Here is a 27,360-nt window from a genome sequence, read left to right as displayed (position 1 = left end):
GTAAGTCTTAGCAGTTTTAAAATGTCCTTAAAGACTTGGCTGAAGGCGAATCAACTATGTGATCATTGATCTTTTTATAACATGGAATGTATATTTTGTATTCTGGTTTATAATGTGATGTAATGCTTGTCACATGTTGTTTGTTGTTAAGTTTTTACCTGTTTTGATAGTATTGTCTATATTGTCCTTTTATCTCCCTTGCCCAGGGACCACAGATGTAAAATTAGCTGTATAGCTAACTCTGGTACAGGGCCTGAACTGGATGCATGGACTGCATGGTCCCAGACAAATAATCTAATAACATGCAAAAGAAAATTAAAAAAAAAAAATTCAGAAACTCTTGCATGCTAACTAAGCACAGACCAAGAAGATGAAGGTCTGCTACACGTTTTTGCAAAAAGGAGACTGACACAATGTAAAAACATTCCTTGTTATTTTACGCTTTATTCCTTGCCTCACCATCACTGATTATGTCCCACAAGAGAGAAATGGCAATTTAGCTTGTGATGAATGCACCTCTCTCTCTCTCTCTCTCTCTCTCTCTCTCTCTCTTTCTCTCTCTCTGCATCCCTCTCCATCCACCCTGCCTCTCGTTTTGTCGTGTTTTCGACGATGTGTTTTCCTTTCATATGCTCTGGTCTCGTGATGCGACGGCTGCTCGGCTCCCTCCCGAGCTTTTGGTTTTCCAGACTGAATTAGAGGAATATTTTAGCGACGTCCCGCTGTTCAGAACATTGCGGCCCACACACACACATTCCAGTCACTTGATGGACCAGACACACACACACACACACACACACACACACACACACACGTCTCTTTCTCTCCATGTATACTACACAGACACACATACAATGTATCCTCTGACCTTAACCTCTCTTTACACTCTCTGCGTGATGCTGTGTGTGTGTGCGTATGTGTGTGTGTGTGTGTGTGTGTGTGTGTGTGTGTGTGTGTGTGTGTGTGTTTTTTTACTCCGCTGACCCAGATGTTAATGGTCTTCTTCAAACATTGTCACGTTCACACTGATGTTCATCCAAGTTCAATTTTATATGCAGACGAACATTCAAACATTACAACAAAGAAAAAATATCCACATGCAAGCTGATGTTCCAAACTTTCAAAAGCTCGAAGTTAATAATAAATGAACCTTCTCAAACACCCCCAGACTTCTCATTGTCAGTTACACCTCTCTCTGCTCACAAAGTAGGGAAAAAAAAGTGGAAAAATCACAACATCATTTCGAATGAAACGTAATGTCTCTTATCATTGCCATCGCCGGGCCGTGATAACATAAAAGGCATTTTTCAATGTCTTCTCTTTGGTTGAGTTCTAATGTTTGGTTGTTGCAGATTGTCCTAGATATGTCTTTAAATCTGCTATAATCAATATTTATCTGTATTAATTATGAATTGTTATGTGGAAGGGCTTGCTTGTAGTGATGAACCCACAGAGATTGATCACCCAACTCTGCAGATCCACTCAGCTCTGTGTACATTTTTGGCATCTTTCAGCTCATTATTTCTTAAATTTTTGTTTTTCGGCCCGCAACTTTAATGTTTTGATTCAGTCTAATCAGTGTTGTTTCCAGTCGCAGCAGGGGGCTGTTTTCTGTACTAAAAGAATGAAAAAGCTCTAATAAACCCACTGTACACCACCAGCCCAGCACCAAACAGCAGGCAGACAACGTTAGCGGAACGTAACTAAGTACATTTACTCAAGTACAAAATTTTCCATTTCTACTCATTTCAAAAAGAAATATTGTACTTTTTACTCCACTACATTAATAGGAGAGCATTAGTAGATACTTTACAAGTTAAGATTTTGAAAACAAAACATATAACATATAATATATTATAAATTAAACTACCTAACAATATAAGGGCCTACAAGTCCAGCTGAAATGATGACACCATTAAACACTTGGTTGATTGACAGAACTGTTTGGGTCGTTTCTCGTTTCTATAATGTGAGGATTTTTCTGCATCGAGTACTTTTACTTTTAATACTTTTAAGTAAATATTCCTGATGATACTTAACATACTTCTATTTTACTTAAGTAAAGGATCTGAATACTCCTTCCACCACGGCCTCCGACCTGACCCTACCTGGTAAACACGCATGTCTTTTAAACTTCATGCCCCGAATGGGTAACACTTATCTGTTTTTTTTACAATAAAAAAAAAAAAAAAACATACCAAGATAACCCCAATGACATCACTTGGGTTATTTTTCTTTTTTTTTAGAATTGACAAAGCTCCGACAGAGCCATAAAAGATATTATACAACTGTTTCACAGGTTGAGTAGGTCTCCGTCCCACCAAACCGTAAAGTGACTTTGACGTGTAAAAATAGGTGGCGTGCCCCTTTAAATTATTAGTTCTCATCATCTTGCTCCAGCATAAACGGACCTATCCACGACCTTCTTTTGTTTTAAAAGTGGAACTACTTTTACTTCAGGTTGGGAAAACCAGCACTCCAATAATACAGTAAGCTCCTGCTGTTGCTGTCACTGTTGTCGCTCACGGCTTTGCTTTGTGCCAGAGCAAACTCTCCCCCCGTCCTATGTAGGGTTGGGTACCAAAACCAACGGTTCTACGCAACCGGTAGGAATCGGACCGTTTCCACTTAATGTGTCGACTGAAATATTTTCCCTCTGTCGCTCTGAAACGGACGTAAAAATATAACACTTCCTCTGTAGTCTACCGTTAGCTACCATACAGTACATGTAGGCTACTTTAAAAAAGCCATATGTTCCCCTCTGGGCTCAACAAAACGGACGTAAAAGCATATTAACCATTCACTGCAAGTGGTCGCTAGTAAATCTTTGATGTCATTTTTCAGTTTTACAAGACTCGGTTTAAGAATTGGAATCGTTTTAAAAGCACCGGTTCGGCATCGGAATCGTAAAAATCCAAACGATAGCCGTCCCTGGTCTTATGTGATCACGGCCCGGGGAAGAGCACAGAGCCAGCCGAGCTACAGCACTGCTCCACCTGCAAGAGTAATCATCGGGAAAATAAATGTTTGACTCCCTTTCAGGAACATTGTTGTTCTTTTGTCAGATGACCAGGCACTGCTCTTACCATTACTCTTGTGTTACGGCAATCAGGGAAACAAAAGAGAGAAGAAGTAGTGTATTATACAAAAAAAAACAACCTATGTAGATTATTAGTGTGTTTGGTCATATGTGTAATTTGCTATTTCTTTGTATAGAGACCGCCCAGCAGTCTCTCGCTCTCCGCGGCCAGTTTTCAGTCCAGGTGGGTTGCCAGTTTTGGGGGGTGGCAGGTGTTGGATTAGTTAAAGTTGCATCCTCTTGCGTAGTGCCGTGCTTGCATAACGCCCGGGTGGAGGCTCCTCCTGTGTTATGGCGTTGAGGTGGTGTCCCGCCCTCCGCTCTGCCGCCTTCAGCTTCTCCTGCAGCTCCTGCGCCTCCTGCTGGGCCTTGCGCGCGGCCTTGCGGGCGTTCCTCAGGGAGCGCTTGGCCTTGCGAACGCGCTCCTTCAGCTGCCGGTTCCTGCGCTCGGCCGCAGCCACGCGCTCCTGCATCTTGCGGCCTCGCTCCTCCTCCTCGAACAGCGCGGCCTGCACCGAGGAGCACAGCAGCTGGAGGCGGAGAAGGAGAAGGAGAGGAAAGTAAGTTAACATACAAGAAGGGTTGTTTTCCTAACAGGCAAACCAGACTGTTGTAAACCACCAGTTGCCATCTTTGTCAGCTGGTTGTGTAGTGTGAGAGCACTGGGGATGGGATTTTCCCAGCAGCCTCTTTGAGGAAAGGAAAAAAAGTCCACAAATGTTGTTATTTCTCCCTTGCTCTCCCCTTATATTTGGAAGGAGAAAGGGAGAAATAACAGGCTGCCTGCTGCCGGTGCAGAAACACGATGGGACGGAGTTTATGTGTGTCTGTGTAACATAAATGCACATGGAGCCCCCTTCCCTCCCGGACAATGCCAGCGGTCACATACTTTGATATTTCGGGGGCCCTAATTTTCCATCTCGTTGGTAGAGCACAGCTGACCTCAGGGTTAACAGCTCTCTTAGTCACAGTGGGGAACGCAACGTGTGTTCATGTTCCACTGCACTTAGTCAGAGGAACATACAAACCTAGGAAATGTCCCCTCAGTTGACTTGTTCCCTGTGTGCCACTAGTGCTTCGCTAACAAAGGCACAACACCAGTAGTCTGGATCAACAGAAGTACATTTCCAGGAGAATTGCCTGACACGTCCCTCACCTTCCGCTCTCTGTGTGTGTCGCCGGTCTCCAAATCCCTTCGCTTTGGGGGAAACGACAACAAACTTCGAGCTAGCGGGCTACACGCTAAAAATGGCCAGTTTTGAAGAACATTTGGATCGTGCAACGAGGCAGGCCTGCCTGGTTCTTTCGGGGAATGGCTGTAAAGATTTACAAAGAATATGTTTATGGCATTTAGTCTCTAACTGGGATGTTTTGGCCATTCTCAAAATTCCTTCGCGTCGGGAAACGACAACAAACTTCGAGCTAGCGGGCTACACGCTAAAAATGGCCAGTTTTGAAGAACATTTGGATCGTGCAACGAGGCAGGCCTGCTTGGTTCTTTCAGGGAATGATTGTAAAGATTTTACAAAGAATATGTTTACACCATTTACTCTGGGACTTTTTGGGACTGATTGATGGGGATTCCTATGGACAAAGTACACACGGCGATACACTGCTAAGAGCAAATGACGTTTAACTTTGTATCCAGCTAATTTAAATAACTCATGTTACTGTATCGTGTGAACAGTTAACTTTATTTAACATTATATGTGGTTCTTTTGCGGGGTCCCGAGACTATTTTGCAGAGCCACCGTCGCTGTGTCCAGAGCTTAGGGCTGCCCCAAGACGATTGTGATTGGTTTAAAGAAATGCAAACAACCCAGAGCATTTTTTTTCTCCTATCCCAGAATGTAACTGCGCTGCAGCCAGACCTTACTCCACAGTGCTGTGGCAATGCGAGCCTACACCAGTATCACCAGTGGCTGTTTGTCGACAGTGTATATTTTTCTATATTTGAGTCAGTCTATGAATATTTTTGGCTTTATTAAATGCATAGAAACAACATAAAGTATATCACTGATACAAAATAGCTACAGTACTTTTTTTTTGCCCCACCTGGCAATAATGAACACGTTCCCATACCGTCAAATGAACTGGCTGTGGCCTGTTCACAACAGCCTCCGATGGCTACAGAGGTTGATGGCCTTTAAACATATTCTAAGGTGTGTCTTGGCACCAGTTTTGAGAACTATGATGTTACTGCAGGTTTAGGAAATACACTTTTTTTTTTAGTAAGATGAGAAGATAGATACAGTATCACTCTTGGGTAAATATTTAGTTTGAATATTTAAGAAGTAGAATGTACTGTTGACTCTGTTCTGATATGCAAAGATTTAGCATGTTATCATTATATTAAATGCAAAAATAATTTGTAATTGTCTCCATGTTGAATATATATATATTTCATTAAATGGACAGCTAAATAAAATCTAACCATTTCATGGGAGCTACTTTGTGTTAGTGTGAAAACATGAGGTCTGTGGATCATCCTGGACAGGGAGGTTGCATTTCTTTTTTTTTTATGATACATTTTTTATTTGTTTTATATTTTTTGAACAAACAACATACAGAACAAACAAATACAATGGAACTGGAACTAAAAACCCTCGCCCACCCCCCACCTTCTTCTGAGGAGTCCAATGTGTCCTATGACATATGTTGAAGTGGATCTGCTGGTGATTTGGGTTCTTGGAACAGTGGGAAATGTTGTCCCAAACTGTCTCCCAATTAATTACGTTACCCTTAGGGTTCAGCTCTCGCATCCCATTTCTTTACTATTGGGAGCTCTGTTGCATTTTAAAACCTTTTTTACCTTACTTTTTTACCTTTGTTGTGACCCTTTAAGGGAAGTCCTTTTCTTCCCCTTTATCCAAACACAAGTCAAATCCAGATGATGTAACTATTTCTTTTTTTTTCTTCTTTTTTTTTACAGTTTGAACCCTTTCTCATGCTCATAGGAAGGCTCACAGTGGGGCGCCCCCAACAAACACACACACGCGCACACACACACCATCTGTCAAAACATCCGGGTATTACCTGCCTGCTGTTTAGCATCATCTGTATAAACAGTATTTAGAGGACATGTGAAGACACACATATGCATGTACAACATGTCCTCAAATAATTCAAGTGTAAGAACTTTGTTTTTTTATCACAGAAAGACAATATCTATTTTGTTCATAACTCTACCAAGAATGCAGAATATGGAGGAGGAGAGATCATCATATATTCAAAATGCATTTGAAGCTGCACTGTCTCGCTAACAATGGAATAAAAAGACTGCAAAAAAAAAACATCGTCGCTTGTTGTGACGAACCCACAGATAATTAACACCCAACTTTCCTCTGGCATTTTAGCATCTTTCAGTTCATTGTTTTGGTTTTAGGGGCAGCAACTTTCCTGTTCTGGTTGAGTCTCACCGCTCTCATCATGGTTTCCAGCCTCAGCAGAAAGTTACCGACACAGTTTGCCACTAGCCGTTAAACACATTGGAGAATAGACCTGACATGTTGACACGTCATAGTAGGAAAAGCTAGGGCTGCACGATATGAGGAAAATATCTAATTGTTTTGACTGATATTGCGATTGCGAAGTGATTCACGATATTGGAGGGAATGATCGTTTTTGTATCATTATTTTCCTTTTCATTGATAATTATTAACATTGAAAGAAATTAAAATGATTATAGTGTGATTTTTGCGAGGATGTTTACCAAACAAAGATTTTTTTCTTTAGTCTGTAGGATACGATTTGTAGGCCGGGACGTTTCTGCAGCACCTCAATACTTAACTCAGAATGGTTTGACACGTATTTTGCCATTAACAAATATTGCGCCCACCTGCGATTTGGATATTGCACTAGTCCATATTGCAATTTTGATACAATTGCGATTAATTGTGCAGCCCTAGGAAAAGCACAGGTGTATTCAAAACCATTAATGATGGCTGCATTCCACTTAGGAGAGGCCCTGGTATTGTTCATGCTGACTCACTGATATAGCTCACTGGGACACTTGATGGAATGGAGCCATCGTTAAGGTTATCAATTTCAGCTGTGCTTTTCCTACTATGACAAGTCAAAAATGTCTGCTGTGAAAAAGGTCCATTTACCAGCTGCAAAGCCAGATATTTCCTTCAGGAGTTGGTGGAGACCAAAAACTAAACTCAAAGAAAGTAAAAAAAAACAAAAAAACCGGACTGACTCAGTTGGCCAGAAACATGATCGCCATTTCAACTTTATAAGGTTAGTGTTGCCTTTACTACTTGCTGAAACATTGACATGCTACTGACAATGTGAACAACATTCAAAGCATATCTAACATGTAACATATGTGGTCAAATATGGACTAAATACACATCAGCTGTACAAATCGTGAGCTTAGAATTATAAAGTTCTATCTCCGTTTAGGGTAGTTCTGAGATATTGAGCATCAAAGTTTTTACATCCCAGCTGGCAAAACTGTTATGTAGTATAATCTACTATTAATAACTAACAACATTTTTTTTTTTACAAAAATAACACCACACAGGCATTAATAAACACCTAATGGATCAGATTATGTCACGAACTGCATCAGTTGTGTAATGTCAGAGGTCAGTTTGTGTTGCAGTTTCCACCTCTTCCAGTTCACTGACCAATCACATGAGGGAAGCATCGGTTCATAATGAGCAAAACGTAAGGCTGGAGCTTTTGCACGATGCTTATCAGATGACAGTATGTGTTGTTCAGTATTGTTCATTGATCAACAGATTGATAAAAAAAGAAAGAAAGAAAGAAAGAAAGAAAGAAATATGAAGAAAAGAGAGAGTAGGCCTAATGGGGTTGAAGGGACTGCTAGACGGGCCTTTGTGTGTGTCCAAGCTGACCTGACTGCTCATTTATTTCTGCAGACTGTGTGTGTGTGTGTGTGTGTGTGTGTGTGTGTGTGTGTGAGTGTGTGTGCGTGCGTGTGAATAGGGATGGGTGATTAGAAAACAGACAAAAAGAGAGTGAGAGATGAAGAGATAAAAGAACAAAAGGGAGTCAGAGAGAAGAAGAAAACAGACGAGACGGAGAAAGTGGGAGCCTAACTAACAGAGTGGAACAGGCCGACTGTGATGTCCTCCTTTTATCCCTCTAAGCCAGGGATTTTCAAAGTAGGGTCTGTGGCACTCTGCCAGGAGGTCCGTGACAAGTATTTTTATTTTTTTTACATAAGGCTGTATAGTTCAACAAATAATATTAATAAAAAAAAAAAATCTATAACAGTTCATAGATTATGTTCTAATCTAACAAATCGAAATCTTAGAATCTGCACCATACATGTCTAATATCGTTCTAATAGCCTACATTTCTCTTTTCACATAAATAAGACTATACAAGTGTAGAAAATAGGCTACGTCAAATTATTCCAAGAGACAAACATGAGGGGGTCCCAGGTATATGCTCTATCCTGTAAGAGGTTCTTGGCTGAAAAACAAAAATTGAAAGCTCTGCTCTAGGCATCCTCATAAAATGTTAATGAGAGTCAGAAAACTTGTTAAAGGTGTTTACATGGCTGTTACAACCAGAGCATTCCCTCGCTGTGGTTCTAATCAAATCATTAGAGCGCATGGAAACATGGAAATGTGCTGATAAAAAAAGTGTTTGGGGAATTTGTCTCTATCTTGCTGTGGGCTATCAAGTGCAGGCTGAAGGGCACAAAAAAAAAAAAAAAAAAATGACAGAATATCTGAGAAGAATATCAGAGAAGGAAAAGGAAAGCTGTATTAAACAGATCGGGCTGTTCACATTCACTGTTCGTGCTTATACCTGGAAAGTAATAGGGGTGGGGGGAAAAATCGATACAGCATAGTCTCGGGATGTTTATCGTGGCAATACTGTATCGATACACAGATGCCAAGTATCGATCTTTTATGACATGTGTTGGTCAGACTGTCTGCTTGACAATCTCATTTTGCAGCAATAAAATTTAAGTGAGATGACCAAACAGAGAAATTTATCTTTTTAGATAAAACAGATGTTGACAAAATTGTCCTATTCTGGACATCATTTGAAATTGGGGAAAATCTGAAGTTGGAAAAAAGGTAATACATTGCAATATATTGCAGAATATTGCAATATGTTTAAAATCGCAATAATATCGTATCGTGACGTAAGTATCGGGATGATATTGTATCGTGAGGCCTCTGGTGATTCCCACCCCTAGAAAGTAATGCACTTTTTTCATTCAACATTGTGAGTCAGGACCATAGACTGTCCAAAAATATCCCAAATATCACGGATATGGGCGCCGAAGAGGAAGTCAGTTGACATAATATAAAGAGCAACAAAGTCCGCGTAGGGATGAATGGGTCAAACAAACTTTCACCCAGGAGACCACTGTTCCTGTCCTGCGTGGAAGCAAAAGACAACATTGACTTATTTTCACCTTCTTTTGTTATGTAACTTACGTCCTTAACAACATGTGCATAAGTTACGTAACAAACATACTTACTTTAACCCAAATCTCGATCTTTTCTAAACCCTAACCGAGTATTTTTTTTTTTTTTTTTTTTTTTTTTGCCGAAACAGCTTCTGCACTGCAGGGGCTTGGCAGGCGTTCCTGGATATTCGTAGCATAACACACGAAAAAGTGTGCATAACTTATCGTAAGATATCATACGAAGCGTTGCATGAGGATAGGTTGAACTGCTCGGAGTGCTGCTGCCAACTCCCCTCGGTATTGTCTCTTCAGTTCTTCGCCAGATCTTCCAGTGTTTGTCTCCTGGTCAGGTGGTCTTCTGGGCTTTTTGTACTGCTGAGTTTGTTTGAGCAGTTTAACTAGAAGTCTCCTGAGTTTTTCCGGTATTTTTGACACTCTCCTTTGCAATCTCCTGTGTTTTTTTTTACCTCTTGGACTCTACCTTGTTTTTTTTTATACTGTTTTTGACTTTTGTTTGCCTGACAAGAACCTTCATTAAAACTTTTGGATTGTATTCTTTGTCCTGAGTCTGAGTCTGTGACAGTTGCTGATAAGAGGAGGCTTTAACAGAAGCTAATTGAAGGTTCTGGCAGCAAAGTGGAGGAAGTCTCTCTTTTATCCTTCTGGAGGGGCATCTGGTTCCCACGAGACTGAAACCAGAAGCAAACGGCCTCCCAACTCCAATTTTTAAGGCAAGGTTTTGTGTTTAAACTCCAGCTGAATGATGTCTCCAAACCTCAAAGCACTGAGGGAGTGATGCAGCTAGGGAAACACTTTCAAGATCTGTTGGAGATAGATGGATATTTAGATGCGTGTAATCCGAAACTGGATCTTGTTGCTTTTAATTTCAAGTTTAATTGCAGTCCCGGGCAGTAAAGCAGAAGGAAAGAAAGAGAAGAGTGTTTTTCTTTTGCTTCAAATCTGATACAAAAGGCAGGGAAATGTGGACGGGAAAGGAGAGACACGAAGAGGAAGAAGAAGAAGGTCCTTCCATCTCATTGTCGGCGGTAAATTCCTGAAGCAAAACACCTGTTTTGTCCCGCCCTGCCTGAGGGTCAGGGTCTCTACATGCGAGTGCTCGCCGTCTAAATGATTAGTGGGTTTAACCCCTGACCCCTGGCCCTTTGACGATACAGCTCAGAGCCTGCGGGTCAAACTCAAAGAGCAAGGAAGAGGAAGACGCCACACCACTGCGACCTTTCCTGATTTAGTTCTGCAGTTCTGACTGTTGACAATAACAAAAAAATGCAATAAATCCAGTCCAAATCCAATTAAGCGTGGCTTTTCGAACGTCTGCTGCAGGCAGTGTGCAGGTCAGTCAGGATCAAGGTGCAACATCCTGACTGTTCTGTTCATAGATGTACATTTAAACATCTCTTGTCCCAAATTACACACACAGGTGCGAATGTTGTGATTTTTCGCAGTTACTATAGTGATGCAAATGGTGATTGCTCCGGTGCTGCAGGAAATTCCGCCGGATGCGTGTATTTTCCGTTTCCTTCCGCTTTCTTTGTGTTGGAATTTTAAATTTGGTGGATTTATGAGGACTTTTGTTGACTGCTCCTCAGATCTCTGCAGGGTAAATCCAGACAGCTAGCTAGACTATCTGTCCAATCTGAGTTTTCTCTCGCACGACTATTTTTGCAGCGGCTCTGTGCGGAGTTTAGCACCGCCCATGACGGTTGTGATTGGTTTAAAGAAATGCCGTTAAACCAGAGCATGTTTTCCTCCCAAAGCCCCGAATGCTATGCGGAGTAGCCAGACCCTCCTTCAGCATGCTTTGGAGGAGGGTCCGGCAAAGCGAGACTACGTCATTCGAAACAAGTCAAGTCAAAAATAAATTCACAAGTCTCAAGTCAGTGGAGACCAGTTCAAGTAACGTCTCAAGTCCCTGACGACAAGTCAAGTCAAAAATGTATTTGAGACAAGTCTCAATCAAGTCTGAAGTAAATAGAAGAGGTCTAAGTCAACTCTTAAATTGTTCAAGAACGTCCAAATCAAGTCTTGAGTCATTCAAGAGGACCAGTCCAAGTCAAGGCTAAAGTCTAAATCCTTCAAATCCCTAATATTCAGTTAGGAATTGCAATTCAATTGTAAGTCTTTCAGGTCTCTAAACACTGACCAATGATATTGAGACAAAATGTAGCTGACGTTAGGTAGCTGACGTGAGGTTCTACAAAGTACAAGCCTGTTTGTGGCCATGCAAGGCCTGTCTGTCACTATCTTATTTATATGTTATCCTTCCAAGATACAACAGTTCAGACTTGAAAGCAAAGTCTCAGTTTTTAACTGATCAAGTAAAGTTTTTAAGGAGTCCGCGTTAAATGAAGTCAAATCTTACAGCACTCAAGTCCAAGCCATGTTTCAAGCCTTCATTTTTGTGACTTAACTCTAGTTGAAGTCTCAAGTCTACAACTCGGATACACATATGGTGAATTTGAAGTGACTGTAATGACACTGTGCCACAGAGTGAAAAACATCTGTACAGTTGCCCTGCTAACTTTTCAAAATGAGGGCAAAGACTTGTGTAGCTCCGTCTCCGTGTCTCCGTGTTCCGTCTTGTCCGTAGTGCGACCTGCTCGACTCACTCAGAGAAGGTGTGTTGATTAATCCTGCAGCTCTTTCTTCCTCTGTTGACAGGGTTCGGCTTATCACTGGTCACAGTTCAGCAGATTTTGCTTCATCATGTACATCAAGACTGCTGACTGACACACGTCCAATCTGCTGTCAAATATTTGGATCCCTGCTATTTGATCTTTGACATCAGCATGGCCAATATCCTGTCTGCCTGAGGAGCCAGCCGGACGGACCTTGGCCAATCAGCAATTGCTTTGATTTTCAACTGGGATGTGATTGCATGTGACCAATCACATGCTGGGAATCATATCTGTGTGTGTGTGTGTGTGTGTGTGTGTGTGTGTGTGTGTGGCTCTGCACTGTGCTAGAGGATAGTAGTTAAACTGTGTTTCTACTGATCCTCACCACATTCCTGTCAGCAGAGTCACAACTCAATTTACGATTAGGTGTCCACACACACACACACACACACACACACACACACACACACACACACACACACACACACAGAGAAACTGCATATATTACTAAAAAAACTCAAAACCTCAACCACAGTTCTTACTCCCCCAAACCCCCACCTCCAGTTCCCTGCACCATGCTGTTCGTCTGGACTGTTAATCTGTTGTCTCCATGGTGACGAGATAGTGTCGGGTTTGTTTACATGCTCTCTAAACACCTAAAAAGCTGACCTGACTGAAGATGGAGACCCTTTTTTTAATCTTATTTTTCTCAGACAGTAATGAGGTTGTACAAGGAGATGGGAGTCATTTTTGTTTTTAAGGAAGCAGCAAGTATAACTATGGCAACCAACTATCCAATCATGCAGCATGGCAGTCCTCAGGGTAATAATTCTTGGTTTTAGACATTCAAAGGGAGAGCAGTTGCATGATAACATCGTACTATATACATGAAAAGGTGTGTGTGTGTATGTGTGTGTGGTGAAAATGATGAATGTGCAGCCCTACCCTGCTGTCCTCCTGGGTGTCCCACTCAGGGCTGAAGGTGTGGAAAGGCTGGCTCCCTTGGGTGCAGTTGGAGAACTGGAAGAGGCTGGAGAACATGCGCCTGTTGTCGGACGTGTCTGGGAAGATGGCGTCCTGGAAGTTGACACCATGGGGGAGGATGTTGTAGTTCTCATCCATCCTGCACAGCAGATAAACAGGAAAACTGTGAGCAGAAAGCTGAAGCTGCTGCAGGGATTAATGGGTTGTAGCTGCATTATGAATTTGCAACAACCAAATGAAATACGGTTTTGTAAGTTCCATAGGTCAATGCATTTCATGGCTTAGAAAAGCACCATATTTGATGAGCCTGTATCATGTATGTATGTGTGTTTGCTTTGCATGTAACATCTTTCTTTTGCAAAAAATAACTTGCAACCAGAGCTGTCGGATAGATGTTGTGAACAAATAGTATAACATTTCAAATCTCACTCAATGGAAAATACTTAAGCAGCCTCAAGTGGTATACCTCAAAATTATATTTAAAAAGTTGTCTTGTTTTAAAAATCTGACTGACAAAAGACAAGAACTCTGAAGAGTTATTACAGTGTTAATTTAAAGTTGCTATTGTGCAAAATGCATTTCTGTCTGGCAAAACGTTTTATGGGACCAGCCCAATTTTAGTGACAGCAATGGAACTCAGTTTTAGGCGGTTGCAAGTTGAATAAATATTTAGAGTCATGTGTGTCCGTCGAAACTGTTTGGATAAATGAGTCTAGGCCTTGCACCTCACCTGAGGAAAAAGAAGTAGGAGTAGTTCTCCATCACGGTGTGGGACTGGCAGGACAGGTAGCCCAGTCCGGTCAGGTTGAGCCTTGATCCGGTGGGCACCTCCAGCATGCTGCCCCAGGCCTGGTCGCACAGCATCTCCACCTCCGCAGAGTACAGCAGCCCTTCCTCCGCGCCCTCGTACCCATACCCAAACCCGAAGGGCAGCGAGTTATACAGGCTGCCGCCCGGGGGCTCCCGGTGGATCGCCAGGACCCGGGCGTAGACGATGATCTCCGCCAGCTCCGCCCGGCAGCCCTCGCTCAGCGGCCGCCACTCGGAGGGGAGCTGGCACCCGTGCGTAAAAGTGCCCAGATGCGCAAAAACGCCGAGCGCTGCGAGGAGGACAGCCATGGAAAACATCCTGAAGGTCCCGAGAAGGGTTACAAGCTTCTGGCAGTTTGTAAACCCTATGGGGATGCCTCACGGAATAAAAGTGGTAATTTATTATTCGATAAAAATTGGCTGTTTTATGCTGGAGGGCAGTCTCTCCAAACATACAAGCTGCAAAAAGCGAACTAAACGCGCGTGATGGTTCCCTGGACGCTTGAGGATGCTCCAACGTTACTTGACCATAAACTCTTAAAAGTATGCCAAAGTAACTTTTTGCACAACGTTCGACCACAGTTCCTTTGCTCATTAATTTAAATTGCACAAACTCAGATCTCCTCACCTCCAGACTCTTGAAGAGAACTCGAAAGTCGAATCAATTCTCAGAAACTTCGACTACTCCAACCTGTTGCTGTGCTCCCAGTGTTTCCACCTCATCTGTCTGTCTGAGCTGGGAGCGACACACTTCACCAAGGCGCACGGGTGTTGCGTTCAAGGACTATTGTGACGCTCAGATATTTAATGTTTTCATGTGAACTGGTTGGTGCGCATAAGTGCTATTATTCGGATAATATCAATAAGGTTGATAACTGGATACTGGATAACACCATGAACAGGATAATTTCCTTAACATTGTAAAGCAAACAGTAGGCTTCATCCATTTATTTATTTTTTTAACAAATGGTAGCCTATCTATAGTGGCTTTTCTGGAAAACCGCAAGCATTAAATTTTTATCACAATATTTTTCATCAGTCAATGTCATCATCATCAGACTGAACTCAGAAACTCTACATTAGATGCCATTTTTAAGAAGTTTCCATTTTCCCGATAGCGCACTTAAAAGCATCGAGATGGAAAAGCCTAATGTCCCAGGCCAGTGAAGTATGAAAGTGCTTGGAGAGCCTGTCCAGGAGAAGCTCTTCTTTAAAGGGGTTCAAAGTGAATAATTTGGAGACATTTCAAAATGACATCACTGATGGATAACAGTAGCCTGCAGTGGAACACATGAGATAAAGATTAGGATAATGACATTCGTTATTATGACTGTACATTTCTCGTAATCAGTTTAATAGGCTACTAAATGTCTACTAGATCTACTACAGAAATCATGATGTGTCAAAGAACATTCTGTATGGATCTATCAGCTGCTACTGTTTTTAAAATTCTGCACATAACAGCAGACAGATTGGCCCCAAAATAGCTCATGATAAACTATAATGACCTTATTTAGCATAGTTTTGCTACACAGGCTGTTTCGTTTAACTACAGCCAAACATTTCAGCGGTTTGAATTTTTACAGCTATGGATTTTTGCTTAGAAAACACTGCCATCTAATGGACACTGACAAAACGGCATGTGTCGGCCTATATTGGTTCTATTTATATAATAGATCATCGAAGAAATGCTGTGATATATTATATTTGCCTTTTAGGTTGGATTAAAGTAACAACAACAAAATAGAGATGCTTGGTTTTTATTACTATAGACTAGTGACCTTTTTGTATAGCCTAATGATATTATCAGGTATTACATCAGGATTCATTATGTCTTAATTGTTGTGATATTTGTCAGCAAAATCTGACAAGGGGGGCGGGGGGGTTAGGGAGTCTCGCTGCAAGGTGACTCCTGAAGGGAATTCCCACTGTCAGCTGATGACTGTCCCCGCCCTCATCTGCCCTGATGAGTAAAACAAGCGGATGGACCTGTCGGCACAGCGGCTCTGTTCATGAGCTGCTGAGATCTTTTCTGCTCTGCGACGTCACTTTGAGGAAATGGAAACCTTCGTTAAATCCACACAAGTCAGAGCTGCGTCAAGCCAGCGACAGTTAGTTCAATAAGGATAGGAAGTAAGGCAAATGCGCTTTCAAAATAAGGGCTAGAACTTAAAGTTCGAATATATATCAATGTGTCAATATATTATTAGACTAATGAGGTTGAGTAAAAACAATCATTGTTTATGGAACGTGAAGCTTTAATAATGAGGAATGGGATCATTAGATTAAATGCAACATAATTCAGTCATTTCAGAGAAAATACACATTAAAAGATTATGTTGTTTCATATTATCGGCTAAATTGTATCTGGCTCAAGCTGTTACTAATTGAAACTAATTTCTCTTTTCCATCTCATTGTTGCTGTTTTCCCTGTTTCTATGTTTCAGTGACTGTTAGCCTTTATGTGGCTAAATAACATTAATGGCCAATAAAAAAACAACCTAGAATGGTATCTTTTTCTAAGAAAAACAGTCCCTTTAAAAACATAATATAATAGAAATGATTAGCAAAAGTTATGCTCAATTCGTGTACCAAAGTTTTTCAAAGTGTGATTTTATTTAGAAAACAATCACCGGAAGTGCTCGGTTTCCGTACGTGACTAGACGTTGTAAGTACTTATTTACCAGAAGCAGTTCAGTACAAGGTTGGTCGACTCACATTTTGCTATCTCTCCGAGTGTTTCTGCCTTTGGAGTCAACATCCAGACTGTGTTTAGCTAGTTCCGAAGTTGACAGCAGGTGAGTTAAACATTTATACGTGTTTTTAACGTTTGGTGTGACGCAGTTTTGCTCAGGTTAAACCGTATCCGCGTTGTGTTAAGTTACTTGCAACTTTTCAGTGTTTATACCAGGAGTCGCACACCGGACAGGCCCACCTGAAGAAAAGTGAAAGTAAAACCATACGACCATATATTAAGACATATACATCCATAACGTTCTCACAGTGCGACAGTGTGTCTGTAGTATCCAGTGGTGGTTTCAAAGTAGCATTTATCCCACTGGTATTCAGTGTCGTATCCCTAAACGGGATTACAGTTAACCGTGATATTATAGCCTATATTATTATTTTAACTAGCACACATAGTCATTTGGCCATTGTGTGAGGGCAGAAGCATACCACAGTGTGATTGGCATGCAGCCCCCCTTCTATTGTAATGTAATTAAGTTATCATGTGATGGGGAGATAATTCCGGCTGTATGCTCCTTTCCTGCTGCTGCATGCTGAATCACTGAGTCATTGGTGATGTAAGCATGGAGCGGTTTTTTTCTACGTGTTCTGTTAACATGAAAACACAGAAGTGAAGTTAATAAGACAGAGGGGAATGACTTGGTGTTTCATAATAGTCTAAATGGCCTATTTTTATACTTTGTTTTTAATTCTGGCATGCAATTATATCAAATAAAAACGAGATGGAGTCAGTCCAGTTGTTCCTGTGGAGTGTGGACATGATTATGCCCAGACTACATGGCAATCACCTCTAAATTGAATAAACATTGTATCTCAGTGGTGTATAAAGTAAATCCCAAGTCTAATATTCCAAAGAGAAAATCTGCTACACCTTTCATTTATTTATTTTGTTGAATTTACATGAATCATGTTAAAGTGATGGATAGATGAGGTAGTGGGTCTTCACGTTGCTATGTATTTTCTTCTTCTTCATCATCATCATCATCATCATCATCATCATCATCTTCTTCTTCACATTTTAGAGCTACAAGATGTCAACTGTATTTTCATTTCTGCTACTGGGCTACTTCCCCTAGTTACAGTGTCATTAGCAGTATTGTATCAATATAATCAAACTACATACAAGATCAAAAATCTCTGCATCTTCTTTCATTTTCTCCCTGTCAGCGTCATGGCGTCTGGAGGCCCCGTGATGAACGGCGACGTCTCATGCTCTCAGGGTCAGTCAGGTACGCTGGAGGAAACCCTGCAGCAGATGAACATCCTCATCCAGGAGAACCGAGACCTGAAAGGTGAGAGTAGGTGTGGTTTCAGTGCTGAGGAAAATGTGTTTTTATTTGAGCGTCTTGGTTTGTTTTTCCGGGCACTATTCCACAATAAAGAAGTCTGTTCCAGACTATCAGGTGTGGGCAAAGTGTCGAGGGGTCAAAGGTCAGTGAACTTTGAGTTCCTGACGGCTCTTGTCAGGGTGGAGTTTTCCAGTTGTGGTGTGATATGACCAGCTGGAGCAGTGTGTTGGGACAGGGAAGGCATAGTAGCTATGGAAAAGGGTCGTAGTTTAAATGACTTTGCTCGCACAATGTGCATTTATTCAAATTCTCCATCTGTGTGTCTCGCCCAGAGGCCCTGCGTCAGACCAACCTGACGATGAAGGAGCGTTTCGAGGGTCTGTCTGCGTGGCGGGAGAAGCAGCGGGAGGAGCGGGGCTTCCTGGAGAGCAGGCTGGAGGAGGCTCGGGGCCGCATGGAGGAGCTGACCCTGGAACTGAACAAGAAGACGGCGGAGGTGGGGAGGACAGGGGGAGGCTTGCTGGTGAGGGTGTAACCTGACACTGCTTTCTGTTTATTTTTCAAAGCAGCTAAGAGCCATGTTCCTATGTTAACATTTTTTAAATGATCTTTATTATATTATACATTTCCTAATGAGACTTTTAACCAGCTGATTCTACATGAAGTTGCACTAGATTCAAGCTTCTGTCAAATTGTAACAAAATGAACCCATTAACCACATAATATTCTGCCTGATGTGTGTGATGTCATCTCCAGGCGGTGTCATCCAATCAGAGTGCAGAGCTGATTGCCCTGCGTGCCCAGGTTGCTCGCCTGCAGGCAGAGAAGAACGACCTGGTGGCCATGAACTCTGAGCTGCAGCTGAGAGCCGACAACTCACAAGACGACTCCTTCATTGAGGTCATCAGAGTCTCGGTGAGGAGCGACACACACACACACACACACACACACACACACACACAGAATAAATTAGACAGACAATTCTAAATAATCAGTTTTTCCCCTCTGAATTATCTTCTATTCAGCATGGAAAGGCCTCACTAACACAAAAAAGCCTCCACTTTAACCTCCCAACCATGCTGTTTTAGACAAGCAGAGTAGTGTTTATTCATTCTAAAATTATTACACGCTGTTTTTAAAGAAATCCATATCAGATTTTCAATAACAATACAGTCCTAAATCATTCTATGATGTTTTTTTTAATGGAAAGATACACGGCTGTAAAACAAGCTTTTGAGATGTAACTGGTAGTTTTTCTTCTCAGGGTGGAGGTGTAGACAGCACGAACGATGCGTGTGGTTCAGAACACTGCAGGCGTCAGGAACTGAGCATGACGGCATCCCAGCAGGACAGCAAGGAGATGACTATCAGCCAGCTCCTCCAGTCACTGAGGAACGAGACGCAGCGCGCCGAGCGGCTGCAGGCCGAGCTACAGGCTTCTTCTGCCAGGTTAGAGGGCTGCAATTTAAAGGAGCAGTTCACCACTTAATAATCTACTACACTATTTTTTGGGCATTTTCAGCCTTTGTTTTGATAGGACAGCAGAAGACATGAGAGGGGGGAATGACGTGCAGCAAAGGGCTGCAGGTCGGAGTCGAACCCTGGCCCGATGCATATCCGGGCGCCCTATATTTCATGTACAGTACAGGCCAAAAGTTTGGACACACCTCATTCAATGTGTTTCTTTATTTTCATGACTATTTACATCGTAGATTCTCACTGAAGGCATCAAAACTATGAATGAGCTTCATGAGGTAGTCACCTGAAATGGTTTTCACTTCACAGGTGTGCCTTGTCAGGGTTAATTAGTGGAATTTTTTCCCTTATTAATAAAAAAGCAAAGGGTGACTACTTTGAAGAATCTAAAATATAAGGCATGTTTTCACTTATTTCATACTTTTTTGTTAAGTACATAATTCATATGTGTTCATTCATAGTTTTGATGCCTTCAGTGAGAATCTACAATGTCATGAAAATAAAAAGGAAACGCATTGAATGAGAAGGTGTGTCCAAACTTTTGGCCTGTACTGTACCTATATATTAATGTTAAAGTGCTCATATTATGCTCATTTTCAGGTTCATAATTGTATTTAGAGGTTATATCAGAATAGGTTTTCATGGTTTAATTTTCAAAAAACACCATATTTTTTGTTCTCTTTTTTTCTTCTTTTTTTGTGTTGAGCTCTCTGTTTTAGCTACAGAGTGAGGCATCTCACTTCTGTTCCATCTTTGTTGGGAGTCACACATGCGCAGTAGCTAGATAAGGACTACTAGCCAGTCAGAAGCAGAGTATGAGGGCGTACCACGCTAGCAGCTAGGCAAGCATTATAATGTGTGTTACAAAGTGACCACGTTTGTCTCTGAAGTAAAGGCTGGACTACAACAGAGCTGTTTGGAGCAGTTTGTGAACAGTGTTTTCTGTTGGAGATGGTAAGTCCCTTTGGGGAGGACTTTGGGCTTTTTCACTTTGTAAACCTATAACATGCACAAAAAAGATATATAACACAATAAAGGAAAGGGGAAAAGCCAAAAATCATAATATGAGCACTTTACACATACATGTAGCAGTATATCCTTGAAGCTTCACTGTATCTGTGGGTGGCTACCTTACCTACAGGCCAGTAGCCTGTGATCAATGTTGTGTAAGTTTAAAAACAAATCACAAATAGGCCGATTTATCTTTGCTTATAATATTTTGGACTCGTGTTTTTGCATATTTCAGACATAATTTAACTTTTTGGAAAACCTTTTTTTTTTTTTTTATGATTAAACAATAACAGTAACCCCTGTTAAAGACCTCTGATCTACTATCTTCACGGCAGTTGAAACTCTTCTGCGTTTATAGAATCAGGAAACAGCAAGGCAGGCAGTCAGTGGCTCCTGGTGCGGTTTTCTTGTAAACTGGACCAAATAGTTCTTTTGTTTTTTGCACAATGTTTTCATAAAGTTTTTTTTTTTTTTCTGTTTTAATCTAATCTTTTTTTGTATTGTGTTTATGCTGACATTTTAAACCGTTTTTGTAACAAATTATCCAACAGAATTAGAGAGCTGGAAGAGAGGAAGTCTAATGTGGAGGAATCAACACAGACCCAAGCAGAGACCAAGGAGGATTCTGGGAAAGAGGAAAAGGTATCAACTCAAAAGTGAAAATACTAAAACTAAAAGCAGTTTGTTGTAGTGAAAGAATAATGTAATTCAGACAGGTAGTTTAACTGTAGCATTGAATTATGAGATTCTGACGACTGGTTGCTGTTAAAATAACCTCATTTTGAAGTTTACTGTTGTTGATCTCTGACTTTACAATTCCCATAACTGGCAGATGGTCCTCTGATGTTTTTCGTGTTCAGTTTGCTCATCGTAATGCTCGTCTGTCATTTATTAAAATATTTTTCAGGCAGCGTCTGAGGTGGAGAATCTGAAGTGTCAGATGAGAACACTGTTTAAAGAACTGCAGCAGGCCCAGAGCAAGCTGGATGAAGCAGAAGGCATGAAGAAGAACCTGCAGGACAGGTTAGGCCACCACATACACATATATGCCCATACTGAACCATTTAATTTAGGAGCCAACAAGAATAAAACATATACAGTGTTCCGACAGTTAAGGCTGCATTCACATACAACTCGGACAGGTCGTCAGGCGCTACGTTCATATTCATTATTATTTTTATTTTTTTAAGATTATTTTTTGGGGCAGTTCGGACCAATATCGGTTTCATTTACTCTGCTGTCCATTTTTCATTTTCATACATAAAGGCAACAGGAACCTAATACAGTTTGGGAGAGGTAAGTCGTAGAGTGCAGAGCGTTTACAAAAAACAAAGGTTGGAAAGACCGGGGAGGACTTTAAAGAAACTTAAAAAATAGTATTAAAAATGATGCTGACAGAAAATAATAAAAGGAAGTTTTCAAAGGACATTAGTAATTTTTTCAGGGTCCTTTTGAAAATTTAAACATTACTCATTAGGGGTGCACGATTCAGAAAATGTCACGATTCAATATCGATTTTTAGACTCAAGATTCGATTCCAAATCGATTTTCGATTCAGAAACGATTCACAGTATGTAAATGTAGTTACTTTCCCCATGTGATTTTAGTAGACATACTATTTAAAAAATTTTTTTTATTAAAAAATAGGAATTTTTGTTTGAATTATTTTTGTCAGCATGTCCACACGATACATACACCGACAGTGTTGTTGTCATTACTTAGAATTCCTCATGGGGGCGACAGAAACTACGCACTATAGCTTTAATGTATTCTCTTCCCATTCATTTTGAATGCCGGTAGAGTGTTTAGGCTGCGGTGGTGGGGGCCGCAGGGGTGTGCCGGAAAAAGCCTGCTGCGCAGCCTGCGACCAAAAGTTGAGACAAATACAACTTTTAGAGAAACGCAACCCAACGTCACCCTGGGGTGGCCAATCATGTAACCAGCGATCAGACTTGACAGTAAACGGTAACAGCGCTGCCTCTGTCACTGCCACAAACAAAGTTTCAGAACACTATGAGGGTAAAAAAACGAGTTTGTGTAACAGCTGACTGTTTCCTGCAACAAGCTCCAGCACAAAGCACAGTCCCTCTGGCTCTTTTTTCTCTCTCTCTTTCTCTGTGAAATGAAGCTGCATTCAAGTACGGTTGGAAATGTCGAGATCTTTAAAAGATCTAATGGAAAACAATAATTGTGAAGTAGAAAGTCTACTTGTGCTTCACTGGGGGGAGGGGGGGGGGGGGTTAAAGAACACAATGGGCCATTTGGTGACACACCCACACTGCCACACAACCCTGCTTACTTTGGTCTAAGGGCACCGTTGTGTGTTTTACAGTATACCTGAACTGTGTAAACAAATTCCAGGGAAATCCTGTTTGGATCTTTTAAAGGAAAGCAAACACCGATATGCAAAGTTTTTTTTTCCTCTTTTAACCGCTGTTCCTGTGCTTGAACTATTCTCATTTTCTCTTTGTGTCTAGATGTCGGGATGTGGAGCAGGACGTGGTCACGCTGAAGGCTCAGCTGGTGGAGAAGCAGGCTGTTCAGTCGGAGAACGACCGGCTCAAGCTGCAGGTGGACAGCATGCAGGCCCAGGGCCAGATGGAGCAGAGGAAGGCTGGGGAGGAGAGGTCAGAGGCGACACATATACGGAGACATTGACTAGTCATGTTAATGTGGATCTCAGCTGCCTTTTTTTGTTGTTGACTGTACAGTAAAAATATTTATGGAAATGCATATTTGCATTGGAACAGAGTCTCCATCATAGTCTATTTCCCAGTTGTGATTAACATATATTTTTTACACACACACTGAGTCAACAGTAACCTAGTCTATATCCACGACTTTCCACTTCTGTATTGTTCAGGGGCCGCCGGAAATTCCACCAGATATCTTTCGTTTCAGCCGGATGTCCGTTACCGTCCACTTTCTTTGTGATGTCATTTTAAACTGCACATGATTTCTGAGGACTATGGTTAGCCACTCCTCAGATCTCTGCAGGGTGAATCCAGACAGCTAGCTAGACTATCTGTCCAATCTGAGTTTTCTTTTACAAGACTAAAACAACCTTTGAATGTACACGTTCCAACAAAAAGTTCCTTCCCGAGGTTATTTTGCAACGGCACCGCTGCTCCGTCCGGCGCTGTGGACGAAGGTTTGGCAATGCGAGACTACCGGTAACCCCCTTCTTTCTCCCCTCACAGGAACAACCTGGCCCAGCTGAAGGATGCCTACACCAAGCTGTTTGAAGACTACAATGAACTCAAAGAGGAGAGGAAGAAGAGAGAGGTTAGTTCATATCGCATAATGAGGACACTTTTCGCAATGTACTTGTATCTTATTTCCACCACACCTGTGCGGTTAAAAGAATAAACAATTAGAAATGAGAGCTGGGCGTGTTTGGACCTTTGCCCTCTGGTTGTGCAGTCTCAGCTGGTGCAGAAGGAGGTGGCGGACCAGCTGCAGGAGCGGCTGACTGCCGCCGAAGAGGCCCTGGCTGCTAAACAGAACCACATCGATCACATGAAGCAGGAGATCTACAAGAAGGAGGAGGAGCTGCAGACCATATCTGTGTTCCAGGCTCAGGTCAGTGGCTGTAAAAAATGTTTTATCATCTGCTTTGCTAATCGATCGTTTAGTTAACCCTAGCATCGGATCCTAAGTATCAGAAGTCCACATAACCAACATGGCTCCCCTTCGGTTTTTGTTTTTTTTTTTTTTTTTTTTTTTGGGTACTCTGTGTGCAGGCTGAGGTCTACTCCTCAGACTTCTACGCAGAGCGAGCAGCGAGGGAGAAACTCCACGAAGAGAGGGAGCGTCTGGCTGCTCAGCTGGAGTATGTAAAGAAGCAGAACAGCCACCTGCAGGAGGAGATGGAATCACTGGGCAGGTATTGAATCAAACAGAAAACCAAGTTTGCTTTTACACCTGGAGTTCGGTTCATTAAAAAAGATACAGTACCGTACATTGTTCCTATGGGCGTAACAATATTGATTCAATGATCAACGATGCAATATCATTGACACAAAGTGAAAATAGCGATGCATCTTATCGTTTTGATGTAATGAAATACCCACTTTATATGTATTTCTATTCAAAAAAATTGTATGTTTTTCATTTACATGTCTGGAAGAGCTTAGTTATATGATATGGCATATGATATTATGTCATAGTGATCGCAGGCCCCTGAATTGAGTCAAAAATCGTATTGTTATTGTGAACTTGTGATTTCACTCTGCTGAAGGCCTTATTAGTCATTCATTGGACAGTTTTGGTGATGTCATCCTGCATCATCAGTGGCACATGAACCCATTTAGAGAAACCTGTGCTGCATACTTGTTACCACAGTTACCAAATAATCTTGCATAAATATATACATGTATTTTGCTTATACAACATCGCTTTCTTGACAGTTCACGAACAGCAATTAGATTTAATAGTAGTTTAGCTTTTGAGTTCATGCTAAAATCCTCTACGTTGACACAAATTAATACTATAAATGACCTGCACCAGAATTAGTTTGGAAGGGGTCTGAGACGCCTCTTTCTCTTGTGTTTCTCCACAGGCGGTCACTGAACGAGATGCAGAGGAGACATGTGTCACAGGGAGGAAATGCACACGGAGCTGGCGCTAGTCTGATTGGAAGAGGTAGACATGGTTTTTTTTTTTTTTTTTTTTTTATGTCCTGAGAGGTAGCCTTCCAGGCATACTTCATTTCAGGCTGTATCCAAATTCCATGTCTTTTACCTGAATTGATAGAGCCTTAAAAGAATAGTTTGTTATTTTGGGAAATACGCTTATTTATTTATTTATTGCCGAGGTAGATAAGAAGATCTATAAAGTGTCTATATCTCAGTAACGTTGAAATTGGCACTTCTCCATCAAGCAGTACTTTGTGGGCAGTTGTGCTAAAGTTTGCTTGCTAACGTAACATAAACTGGCTGGCAGACACCTCGCAAATAACCTCAGACTCATCACCCCCTAGCGTTAGGGCGGTGAAATGCACCGCGATGCAAAGCAACCCCGACGCAGAACTCCAAAAGGGTCACGACGCCGTAGGAGCGACTGCGTAGCTACGGCGTAGCTACGGCGTGGAGTTGACGCAGAAGCATAAAACCGCCTTTAGTCTAGCATAACACCGAGCTGGAACTATTTCTTGGATTGGCCGGTGACTTCCTGGAGTCTTCTTGTTACTGTGCAGAACGCAGACAAGGGTTCCCTGGGCAAGTCAGGACGACAAGACTCGAGGGAGACGCTGACCTGCCGAAAAAAAAAACATAATTCCACGTAAAACAACACAGTTTTTTATTTTAGTTTTTGTATGGATTGAACAAACATGATATAACATGCTAGTATAGCTACTATAGTTAGTTTAGAAGTATTAGTTTTATGTTTTGACAGAGCCAGGCTAGCTGTCTCCATCTGTTTCCGGTCTTTACGCTATGCTAAGCTAAGTCAACCGGCCGCTGGCTCTATTTTAATATTTAGCGTACAGACACAAGAGTGGTATCAATCTTCTCATTTAACTCTCCGCAAGAAAGAGAATGAGTGCATTTCCCCAAATGCGCAACCATTCATTTAACCATCTTGACTGTATAACACCTAATAGGTGGAACTTGTTGCAACGTACCACACAGTCTGGGAGCGAGTGCAGGATCAACAGCTCAGTGTAACTGGAACATCTGTGTCCAGCATGTTCAGGTTGTGATCCGTGTCTCTTGACTCTCAGGTACTGACTGGCAGCATCAGGGGAACATTCCCGAACACGCCTGTCCCAAGTGCAACGAGATCCTGCCGGACCTGGACTCCCTGCAGATCCACATCATGGACTGCATCAACTAGACCTCCATCTTGACAAGCAACCACGACAACAGCAGCTACGTTAGCACCTTAATCTGAGTCTTCCTCCGCTTTTATCTTTACCTGAGACAACTCATCATTGTTCCACAATAAACTCGGTTACATTCATTCTCGGCTGGCAACACTTTGCTTTTTCTAAGGATTTAAATGGAGAGATTTTAAAGCTGTATTGAGGATTCTTTTGAAAATAATTGGTCCTCTGTAGTTTGTTTGATTTGAGAATTGCTTATAAATATTTGGAATACAACATAAGATTTTGGGAAAAGAATTGTAAACTGAAGATGAACTTCTAGAAGGGAAAACTTGTCTGGAATATTAAAAGTTCACGCAACCCCTGATGAGATTTTAGTGTAGTGCTGTCTGCCTGTCATGTGCACATTACATAAGTGCAGCCTTCACAAGTTGCATTTGTTTACCAAGTATTTGGTTGCTGAAGGCTATTTATATATTTTTTGGTTTCCTCCAGAAATTCTTTTTATATTTCTTGCTTGAAAAGTATATTTTGGCTAATGGGTTGTTGGTGTTGGTGTTGGGGGGGGTGTAAAAGGAGCATGCACCATGTAGGCACTTTAATATGAAGATAAATATTTTATTTTGACTGTAATGCAGATGATACCTGGTAATTAGAATCTAAAATATGTAACTTGTTAATCAACCTATCACTGTATACCTGTATGCCTTTGTAATTCCATGTGCAGGAGCCTCCAACACCCTGCTAATTCTGTAGTCTGTAGATTATAAAGGACTTCTGTTTTCATGTTGTAATTCTGTGAATGAAAATAAAATCATTGGAAATTTCTGTCTGCTTTTAGTCATATTGTGACATAAAAAACCTGGAAGATTATTTCTCTGACGAAGTATTTGAAAAAAACAGAGTTAAAATGATATCCTTCTGCCTTAAATTGTTCATTAGCGAAAAATACGTGACTTGAAGCCTTGTTTTGGAAATGTATTCTATTGTGCAGTAGAATATGGTGTTGTGGTGTGTGACTTTGGCGACTACTAGTGTTAGTATTGAAGTATAATATCAAAACTATGACTGCCACATGACCCCTCAACCCATTGCAT

General features: G+C 41.4%; 2 protein-coding genes across 2 annotated transcripts; one reads left to right on the top strand and one right to left on the bottom strand.

Moving 5' to 3' along the window:
* Window positions 1-2,917: 2,917 nt before the first annotated feature.
* ccdc3a (coiled-coil domain containing 3a) lies at window positions 2,918-14,623 on the bottom strand. The gene is made up of 3 exons (XM_028571056.1): window positions 13,833-14,623; window positions 13,064-13,241; window positions 2,918-3,609 (listed from the first exon to the last, which is right to left on the bottom strand). The coding sequence occupies exons 1-3, from the start codon at window positions 14,228-14,230 to the stop codon at window positions 3,304-3,306; spliced, it is 882 nt and encodes a 293-aa protein (XP_028426857.1). The 5' UTR covers window positions 14,231-14,623; the 3' UTR covers window positions 2,918-3,303.
* A 1,944-nt stretch (window positions 14,624-16,567) lies between these two features.
* optn (optineurin) lies at window positions 16,568-27,091 on the top strand. The gene is made up of 13 exons (XM_028570454.1): window positions 16,568-16,710; window positions 17,828-17,952; window positions 18,282-18,472; window positions 18,706-18,864; window positions 19,214-19,398; window positions 20,988-21,078; window positions 21,344-21,459; window positions 22,914-23,063; window positions 23,637-23,721; window positions 23,860-24,018; window positions 24,180-24,322; window positions 24,998-25,080; window positions 26,162-27,091. Exons 2-13 carry the CDS (start codon window positions 17,832-17,834, stop codon window positions 26,272-26,274), a joined length of 1,596 nt encoding a protein of 531 aa, XP_028426255.1. The 5' UTR covers window positions 16,568-16,710; window positions 17,828-17,831; the 3' UTR covers window positions 26,275-27,091.
* Window positions 27,092-27,360: the final 269 nt, after the last annotated feature.

This window comes from Perca flavescens, chromosome 23 (genome assembly GCF_004354835.1).
Source record: "Perca flavescens isolate YP-PL-M2 chromosome 23, PFLA_1.0, whole genome shotgun sequence".
NCBI lineage: Eukaryota > Metazoa > Chordata > Actinopteri > Perciformes > Percidae > Perca > Perca flavescens.
This window is presented reverse-complemented; position numbering and strand designations above follow the sequence as displayed.